Below are 10,629 nucleotides of genomic sequence, written 5' to 3' on the forward strand. Positions count from 1 at the left end.
GCTTGACCCAATCCAGGCACCAAAGAAGGCCATGAAATTAAAGCCACGGGCTCCCAGTTACCGAACAAAACTTCGGATCCAATCAGAAGCAACGACATAAAATTGACAGCTCTATTTAAATAATGCCCCCGATTCCTTGTCGAGGAGAACCCTCGTCAGAACCCTATATAAAACGACACCGACGGGCGATGACACCCCAAAAGCCTAGCACTGAAACGCCGTTGTCCTCCTATTTTCTTAGACGTTTTGTTTTCAACAAATCTCTTTGTTTCCCCAATCTGAAGAGGCAAACAGCGAATCAATTTGAATTGCTGGATGCTCAGTCTCTAATTTGTTTTTTTATGATTTAGATTCACGAGTAGGAAGATCTGAAGCTCTCTTCCTGCTTTTATCTCCAAATCTCATTTTTTTATTTTTTATTTTTCGTGGGTTCACTGTGCTGTCAGCCTATGATGACAAACTTGAGTTTCACTGAAAGGAAGTCAATGAATTTGCATAATTGTTGAGATTCATGAACTAGGACGGTCTGAGGCTTAAATATTTTCCCCTCTATTTTCACGATTTTGTTTGAAAACTAAATATTGGGCTCTGGACACTGCAGGTCTCGTGAGTGATATGAGAAACATAAAAAAATTACAGTTATCCCTGGCTCATGCATCTGTGCTGATTATCGTGGGCTCCGACACAAACTGTAGAGTTCTTTTCAAGCCTTTATGCATATAAAGTTGTTTTGATCCAAAAGTGTACTTGATTAACAATAATAAAGTGTTAGCTGGGGCAAGATTAATTTTATGATTGCTTTAGTTTTACATTAATTAGCAGATTAATAAGAGCTAGCTATCGTGTTTCTTTCTTTTTTACATAAATCTTGCCTTCCAATGCTGACCTTGCAAAGAACACGGTTAATGAATTTAATTTGTATTATGGGTTGAATCTGTTTGAAACCAAGAAGGCCCAAATCTTACTTTAAAATCCCAATCCTTAATTTGGCCCATGAAACATGGCCACAACATATGAAAATTTCCTTTGAAAAGTTTGCCATAACGATGTCTGCCGAAGTCGAGGCATCGAGTTTAGTCTCGACCTTTTTGATGGATGATTGCAGTCTAAATTCTCCATGATGATAAACCTTACATACTGCATGCTAAACCTCCACAAATAATTTGACAATTGAAGCCTTTTCCTCGGCAAAGAATCCCAGTTGCTTACTGCAAAGCAACAACCTCATTGCGCAGGAATAAGCTGTGACATGTCCTAAACAAAAACAGTAGTAGCAGGTAACACTACACCAGCTGATAACCGAGCAGAAATGAATTCCATGACTCCCAGAACCCCTTGTTCTATTGAATCATCAAACAAACATCTCAGAAGATCAGTTAATCAACCGTATACCATATCAAAAAATTTGGAATGCCTAGAATAACAGATTCTATTATAACTTAATACTTGTATTCATAAGAATTCAACCACTTTGCAAATGACCCTTGACATTTAACCAGAGTTCCGTGGATAACTGCCATAAATACATCCCCACTTGACGACAAGACTCTGTAGGAAAAAGAAATGCGGTGGGTCTCACTTGCATGATAACCTACTTTGTGGCTGTTATCTAATCATTATTTCCCCACAGCAAATAAAAAAAAAAAAATTGAGGATACATACAGCTAAGGAACACTACATGACGTTTCCATGTTTATCCATTGATTCGCAGATTTCTTCATCTATTTAATTGTTATGTAGCGATTAGTTCCATGCTTGGCCCAATGATCCTTGAGATCAACTGGATTTGACAGATCCTGGCCTTCAGCTGCAAGTCGGCTAAGCAGTTTGCTAAAAGCACTCCCACTCATTTTTCGCCCACCAACACGAGCATGCCGCTTGTTGGGCACTGCAGGTAGGGGGTACATTGACAAGGCAGTTGTGCAGCACGAAGACTGCCATCCACCATTACCCCATTTATAGCACTGCCTAAAGAATCCAGTGCAGGAGCACACTGGTGCTGGCATGGTTGTTTCATCAAAAGCAACCTGGTTCAACCCGAGGTCTTGACCCTTCCAATCAGACTTAGATGCTGCCAGCTGTTTGTTTAGACCATCACCTCCACCATTCATATCCTCCCCATTCTTCCACTCATTTGACTTTCCAAACATGTTGTTCAAGTCCTCGCTCTCCCTCTTAACCTTCATTGCTGATTTTGAGGTCTTTTTATTAGCTGGGGTTGACTTAGTATCCTTTGGTCGTTTACCCCGACGTGGCTTTGCAGCCTCAGAAGCAACAGGTGATATTGGCACAGTATCACTTGTCTGCATTTCCCTAGTACCATATGCACCTTCATTCATGAGAGGCAGATGAATATGCTGCTGCTGGTGATGCATGTGCTTCATCCCACGCGAGTTATGGTATCCTGGTGGACTAGAGGATGTGTTAGCACTTGCAAAGGAGTTCTCTCGATATTGCAGAGTTGCAATAGCATTGTCTCGCTCCAGTAGGGCATTATTTCGCTCAGCAATTGCCGAGTCTCGCTGCAGCAATGCCATGTCTCTCTCTGCAATAGCCGCCTTCTTTTCTGAAAGGGCCATGTTCTTCTCATGAATGGCAGCATCTCTTTCAGCCATGATGCCCATGATCTGTTTCATGGATGGCTGTGGTTGCACCAGCCACTGCAGTGACAGCAGAAAGAATAACAATAGTAAGAACTGGCAATTGTATGGAAATATCAGAAACTACATACTCTACGATTGAATTCAACCAATGTTATCATATAGTTTTTAATAGTTATTGTCAGCAGAAAGTTGCTTTAAGATACCTGGCCCTGAGCTGTTTTATATTCATCTGCTTTGTGCCTGCCATTTTCACGATGAACACCATCATCCATGTCAGCTCCACAGGTGGCAATAATTGCAGATAACAAATAAAAACCCAAGTGTACATGCAGTGCTCAGTCAATTGAGCATTGAACGCTTATCCAGGCTACAAATCCTGTATCTCAAAGGAGGAAAAGTAATTCATAGACTGTTTATAGGGCATATTGCATGAAAAAAGAATGGGGCAAGACAGTTCTTAGTTCTTATGCTAATATTGAGAACAAGAAGGAAAGTGCCACAATTACCATCTGAAATTCAAATCACAGGTAAAAACTCATTCCCTTACAAAAGTTTCCTGCATAAGAAACAAATTATAGATCCAGATCAACGGAACAGAAATTCAACCTTTCAACAAAGGTAAAGTTCTAACTATAGTATAAGAACAGCATTCTTCAATCTTGATTGCACACCAAAGATAAAAAGAATAGGCAAGACCAGAAGAGTTTATTCAGATACGTATGCGTGCTTATAAAACAGCTACAAATGCAGAATTGGAAAGTCATATATTAATTTTAAACTTGTTGGATCAAATGCTGTTGTTGGTGTTAGGGAATGAGAGAGGGCAGAGCGTTTTTTCAAGTGGTTCTTATCAATTACATGGATGCAAGTAAGGGTAAAATAGTAGTTCATAACAGTGACATTCAAGAACAACTTAAGCATACTTATAAGCATAATGGCACACATATACAACAATACTGAGAATTCAAACAGAAAGATGCAACCAAGTTCTTGTGCAGTGCATATATTGTTGAAAATTGTTTAAGGAAAAAAGCTTGCCACCATGTTTCATATGCGCAATGTGAATTGTTGCATAATACTTAATAGGTACAAGTTCTTTCATAATGTGCTACAGCAAGTGATAAAATGTCGACAAGCAAGGATTCACTAGCTAAAGACAGTTTATAATTCCCAATTCAGACCATGACTTGCAAAACTAAAATCCAAACCCCACCCAGCATAGGCACTGGTCTATGCATTCCAAAATATAGTTTCTTCCAACTTCTGCATAGGACTGGGGGATGTGGTGCTATCTCATGTTCAAATGCTTATCATGGAAGACAGACAAGACCAGTGACAAGCATTCAGAAGAAATGGCCAATACCCTACCAGATGATTTTAAATCATCACAAGCACCTACTCACAGAGAACATTGTAACTAAAGCTCATTACTAAGGATCGGGTTTCCAAGCACGAATTAGCTATTGGACTCCTGATTATCTCCAGAAACCAACCAAAGATTCAATCTTGCCTCTGGTCAAACACTAAACATGATTCTAATTACATAATGCTAATATGCAGCTAACAGGTCAAAACACTGAATCAATCCTTAGCAAAAAATCTAAAATCAAGTGCCTCTAAATCCATCTCTACTAACCATCACTCCTACACTAAACACACAAAAAATCCAAGAAATTAAAACCCACCAAGCCCTTTTAAAAACGCACAGCTTTACACTTAAACGCGATCAAAACCCAAAATCAAACAAAATGAACACAAAAACAAGCTGCAATAGCAACAAAAACGCAACAATGATCCACTTGAAGTACCGAGAACCACAAATGTCAGTGACCAAAAAAAGGTAGGCAAAAGCGACAAAGACTGATCGGATAGCAAAGAAAGCAAACAACAGAGAGAGGAAATTAAAAATGTAATGGAATCTATGCTTACTTAAAGAGGCAATACAGGAAGAGAGACTGAAAACCCTAAGTGGGCAAGAAGAAGTCGAATCCGTGGAAGGAACAGTAGGAGAAGAGAAAGATTTTTTTTGCTATTTTTTTTAATGAGTGCGTAGTTTTTACCTGTCTGTCTTGTCTTAATACGTTTATTTTTTATTTATTTTTGTACTTTTTTCAATTCTACGCATTCTAGCGGTATTTTCCGGAAAATATTGCAGTTTTTATATATTAAAAGTGTTTTTAAAAAAAATCTAAAACAAATATTTTTTTCTAATATTTTTAAATTTTTTAATATATTAATGTTAAAAATAATATTTTAAATAAAAATTATTATTTTAATATATTTATAAAAAAAATTTAAAAATAACTATTTCTACACTTTCAAATACTCCTAATTATTAAGGTGGGATTGGAGCTGGTAACATGATGAGATCCAAATGCATTGTTTTGAGATATTTAAATAATTTATTTTGTATTATCATAATAGTTATTTTTTAAATTAATTTTTATTTAAAAATATATTAAAATAATATTAATTTATATTTTAAAATTTAATTTTAAAATCAATACATTAAAATAAAAATAAATAATTTTTTTTAAAGGAAATAAAATTATATAAAAATTTTAAATTTTTGAAAACACAAAAATAAATATACTTAAAAAAAATTTGTGATTTTTTTTAAAAAAATTTCCCTGTTTCATATTCAATTGAATGATGCAAATTTATTTACAAGCACCGTGAATAGAACTTCAATGCAAACCAAGCATAAAATGTTATGGTAAAGAATCGAAGTCATCATGGTTGTACGTACATGGTTCGAATAATCATCTTTATTAAATTTAATTAAAAGTATGTTATTTAAGTGTAATTATAGTTAATTTTTAAGATATTTTTTATTTTTAAATGTATAAAAATAATATATTTTTTATTTTTTTAAAAAATATTTTTAAAATTAATATATCAAAACAACTTAAAATATATAAAAAAATAATTTTAAAAAACACATGGCAAATACAATATATTAGATTCAAAGTTCGAGTTCGTAGTTATGAATTACTCATACTTATTAAAATAATATTATTTTATTTATTTAAAAAATAATATCATTTTAATTTTTTTAAAATTTAAACTTAATTTTGACTAAGTGGATGAAGTGAATTAAATTAACTATATATTATTTTTTTAAAAAAATCTTAACACAGGTTGAGTTTAATATTTATAAAATTACTGACGTGCTTTATAACTAAGCTGGAGTGTCACCTGCTAGAACCGAAGCGCCACTCAAGGATAAATTTCTAATTTTTTTATGGGTTGGAATAGTCGAGATTTAAATTATGGTTATATATTTTTTTTTCCCTTGGAAAATTATGCTAGCATTTAATTCCATTACTATTGATAAATAAGTGTATTCTGAGCATGGTAATGAGCTGGAAGTTGACGGGCCTGCCCACTGATTTGCGATTTCTGTCTTCAATTCACATGCTAGTAATTTTTGTCTCTCTCTCGTTGGCCGTCTACAAGGGACGGGATGCTGGATAGTTTTCTTTTCTTTTTTTTTATACACGGGAATGAAGTTTCTTTGCTTCACCCTTCATGTTAACATTAAATTATGGCTGGATTTTTTTTAAAATTTTAAATTATTTTTAAATAGTTTTAATAAAATAATATCAAAAAATAAAAAATCTTATTCAAATGTATTTCTAAAAAAAAAAAAATATTCTAATATATTTTTAAATAAAAAATACTTTAAACAAAACAATCGTTATGACCAGGGTTATTAAAAACATGTTTTAACTCATGAAATTATATGATTTTATGAGTGAAAATGCATAAAACATGTAAATTCAGGTTTAAAACTTGAAAACCAACAAATTCAGTTAAATTCGTGTAAAATCAGGTTAACTCGTAAAAAACATGAAACTCGGTCCGATTTCACGTGAAATGAAAAACAACTACTGACTCTCTACTCTTCACTCACCAAACCCGACACTCCAAGTCCATGTCTCCACCTTTCCCCTTCTTGGCCTTTCTTTTCCCTAAATCACCAGCGGCCCAACAGAATAAGAAATTGGTTCCACTCTTCACTCTTTACTTACCAACAACGTCTCTGAAGTCTAATCTGAATCTAATTTTTTCAACTCTCCACTTTTTCAGCTGGCTTTTCTTGCCATCGAGATCTAGCTTCCAGAATGTTCTTGGTAGGAAGAACGTAAAAATTTATTCACAAGCTTTGTTTTTCTGTTTGGTATTTACAATGTGATGTTATAAGAAATTAGGTCTCTAGTTTTTCATTTTTTTATTAGATTTTGTTGCTAAAAATATTAGAATTGCTAAAAAGTTAGTATGTTAATAATGGTGGTGATTCTAGTGAATTTTGTATAGGAAATTGAATAAAGAATTAACAGTTGAAATTACTTTTGACATTGAATGGTGGTCAGGAGTGCTAACCCATATGTAGACATCTTGAATGTATAAATTTGGAATAGAAACTGAAGAGTGGGTATAATATTGATTGAAGGATGAGTAGCCTTTACTTTTATGTCATGGATGCTGCATAGTATCTCATAATTAACTCATAATTAACAGAAGATATTTTGTTCATCTATAAAGTTGTTTTTTAATCTCACAATTAATAGAGGATATATTCTCATGTTGTTTATTTATAAATTTAAGATTTAAAAATTTTCAATACATAAAAGAAAACCAGATTTAATCTCAAAATTACGTTTTGATCCTTATTTTGGAAAGTTGTTGTTTTAGCCCTTAAACCTATGAGATTAAACCTGATTTTCTTTTATGTATTGAAATTTTTTATTTATGTTATTTTGAGTTGCTTTTGAGAATATTTTATATATTTATAATGGGTTCTCTTAACGATTCTCAATAGGTTTTTCGGATCTTTCATTTACATTCCTTTTAATCTATATTTTTTCGGGTGAGTGAGATAATCTTTAATATGCATATAATATAAATAAATATATATGTTGATTATACAATGAGTATAACTAGTTAATTTTCATATATTGTAAATAAATTTACATGTTGAATACTTATATATATTGCTTTATTTTTCAAGTACGCACTTTTAAGTACTAATCATCTATCAAACTAAAAATTATTCTTGAATTTGCACTCGCAGTCTATCAAACTAAATTCTATTTAATATGATATACGTTTCTTTGATGATTATGTAAATATTTATTATGCATTAATATAGGACTTGTTAGCAATTCCATGTTAATTGGTTAGCATATGTGCACATAATATTCTAAATACGTAGATGGTGAGAGAGGTGTTAGTCTGTGGTGACTAATCATCCCACAATGGTTGCCTTCAAGTGTCATCTAATCTCTAATATGTATTCTATTATGTTATGATAAGATATTTAGTATGTACATGTATATGTATATCAACATAAATCGACTTGCAACTATTAATATTAATGTCTAAAATGTATATTAAATATTAAATACTTGGTTCTTAGTTTCTGATAGTATATGAACTTTGTTGAGTGTTCTTGCTTCTTCAGGTTGGGTCGGTATGCCTTCCTTATTTTACAAGGCTTTTCTTTAGTTTTGATTCAATGTTTTAGATGCTCCATTGTTACCTTATTTTGATTAAGTTTGGATTTTGACAATGTAATGAGTATTATAAAATATTATTTTTATTTTAGTTATTGATGAAAATTTTTAAACTATCTTTTGGTTTTATCAATTTTGAATAATATACTATTTCTTTTTGGTTTTATCAGTTTTGAATAATATACTATTTTTGAAAATTATGAAATATTGTATATTTTTGAATAATTTATTCTTTTAATATGTTTGTTCCGATGCTTAGCGTAGGTGAGGTGTTCTTTTGACATTGTTCCTACATTGTCGATCTTAAACTATCTTTTGATTTCATTAGTTTTGAATAATATACTATTTTTAAAGATTATATAATGTCGTGTATTTTTGAATAACCTTTTATCTTGATATGTTCGTTTTGAAACTTAGCGTGAGTGAGGTGTTCTTTTGACACAGCTCATGTGTTGCCGATTATAGACTTGAGATTCGGGTAGTGACAATGTGCTGCCCATTGTATTGACTTGATATTAAAAGATTTTGAAAAGAAACTAAAGTTCTGTCAAGTAACTATTGCTAATGGAAGGAGAATCACCTCATACATATATATAAGAACTATTCTCATTTCCATGCTAAAACACTTTACAAAAAGAAAGAATTTGACTAGGCCTCCTAATATTAGATTTGCTACTGCATATTTAAATTTTGGATGTTTGAGAGATTGTAAGACATAATTGATGACAATTTTTACTTTCATCAAATAAAGGTCATGTATGTTTTCAAAAATAGAAAAAGAAAAGCAAATTCAAAGTTGTGTTTTGGATAGCAAGTTTTGATATGATGTCAATGTATCAAGATAACATGTTCTCTAATAAAAGTTCTTCAATTAATTATTTTAAATGAGAAATCAACTATAAGTTTTATATTTGAAGTAATGGATCAAAAAAAAAGAAAAGATACAAATAAATTTTGATTATGTGAAAAAAAGGTATTAATTATATATCTTGCAAGTTATTTATTTACTACTATCAATTGATACATAATGTTTATTTCACTTTTACATTATTTAATTTAATGTTTATGATAATATTCTTATTTTTTATTTTGTAATTATATACTTATATGAAATATGATTAATGCAAGATAGGAACTTCAACTTTACAGAACTTTTATATGCAGTAGCTTATTATTTGAATCTTCGTTATCATTATAATTTTAATTTTAAAGTTAATGCCAACTTTAAAATTAAATTATATCAATGCTTATAAAAGATAGTGCCGGATGCAAGTGAAATGTGTAAAATTAGCTTACAACTTGATTCATTTAAGGATGTAAATGAATTGTTTGGTATTGTGGTTGCAAAGATAACAAGGGATAATAAGGATAAATGTACGGAGCTATAAAAATTTGTAATTTAAGATCTGAGCCTGACTTGTAGTTCATCCAGATGTGAGCAAAACTAGAGTGCATTTGAGATGGTGAGTTTTATTCTTTTTAATTTTAATGCCTTTATATTTTATAAGAATCTTATGCGTTACCAAGTTGAATTGCTTACATAGTTTCATATAAAACGAAAAAATCATTTGCACAATAAGAAAATAAATGACATGGTATTTATAATGTGTAATTTTAAATTAAATGATAACCAAGTCAAAAAGCAAAGTAATGATTTTGGTGAAGTTTTTGATCATCTCTCATCTGATAATGATTGGATAATCGAGGAAGAAAAACATAATAGTTCATCAAATTCTGATTTGCTTAGTTTCATTGATAGTATAACATGAACAAAAAATAATAAAGAAGATGAAAGTGACGATAAAAAAAATCTTAATGATGTTGAAATGAAGTGTCATGAAACTGAAGATGATTTAGAGATTCAGAATGATATCAATTTAGATAATTTAAGGGACTTAGAGATAAATATTGTTGACAATATTAGTATTGGTGTTGGTACTAATAGCAACACTAATGTTCACAATATAGATACTAGTACTAATAGTAGCATTAATAATAATAGTAATAATACTTTAGATAATGATAATTTTGATGAATTTTTAAGAATAATAAGGAAGATAAAAACAACAAGACTACATTTACTTTACATAATATACCAACAGATTATTTGTTTTAGGTTTATTAACTTTTAGTTAATGAAATTCTTTAAATATGTATGAATTTTATTTGAATTATATATTTTAAGATGTTTAAATATTTTTATTATTTATTTTATTTTTATTTTAATTGTGCTATATTATTATCTACTGAATTTTATTTGAATTATATATTTTAAGAAGTTTAAATATTTTTATTATTTATTTCATTTTTATTTTAATTATGCTATATTATTATTTATTACTTGACTAGATCTTATTATTTAATTAAAATATTTTACTAATCATTTTACAAGTAAAGTTTATATTGTATATTTCTTATTATTTAATTAAAATATTTTACTAATCATTTTACAATTAAAATTAAAGTTTATATTATATATTGCATGTCATGTCAATTTTTTTTTTTAC

The 10,629-nt window shown here is 30.6% G+C and overlaps 1 protein-coding gene across 2 annotated transcripts; it reads right to left on the reverse strand.

Moving 5' to 3' along the window:
* Positions 1–1,411: 1,411 nt before the first annotated feature.
* LOC105140131 (protein BASIC PENTACYSTEINE6-like) lies at positions 1,412–4,663 on the reverse strand. Of its 2 annotated transcripts, XM_011046833.1 has the most exons (4): positions 4,533–4,663; positions 3,110–3,159; positions 2,807–2,979; positions 1,412–2,660 (listed from the first exon to the last, which is right to left on the reverse strand). In XM_011046833.1, exons 3-4 carry the CDS (start codon positions 2,873–2,875, stop codon positions 1,722–1,724), a joined length of 1,008 nt encoding a protein of 335 aa, XP_011045135.1. In that variant the 5' UTR covers positions 2,876–2,979; positions 3,110–3,159; positions 4,533–4,663; the 3' UTR covers positions 1,412–1,721. The 2 variants fall into 2 exon arrangements, with proteins under 2 accessions (XP_011045135.1, XP_011045136.1); XM_011046834.1 differs by lacking the exon at positions 3,110–3,159.
* Positions 4,664–10,629: the final 5,966 nt, after the last annotated feature.

The sequence above is a fragment of the Populus euphratica genome, unplaced genomic scaffold (genome assembly GCF_000495115.2).
Source record: "Populus euphratica unplaced genomic scaffold, PopEup_1.0 scaffold98.1, whole genome shotgun sequence".
NCBI lineage: Eukaryota > Viridiplantae > Streptophyta > Magnoliopsida > Malpighiales > Salicaceae > Populus > Populus euphratica.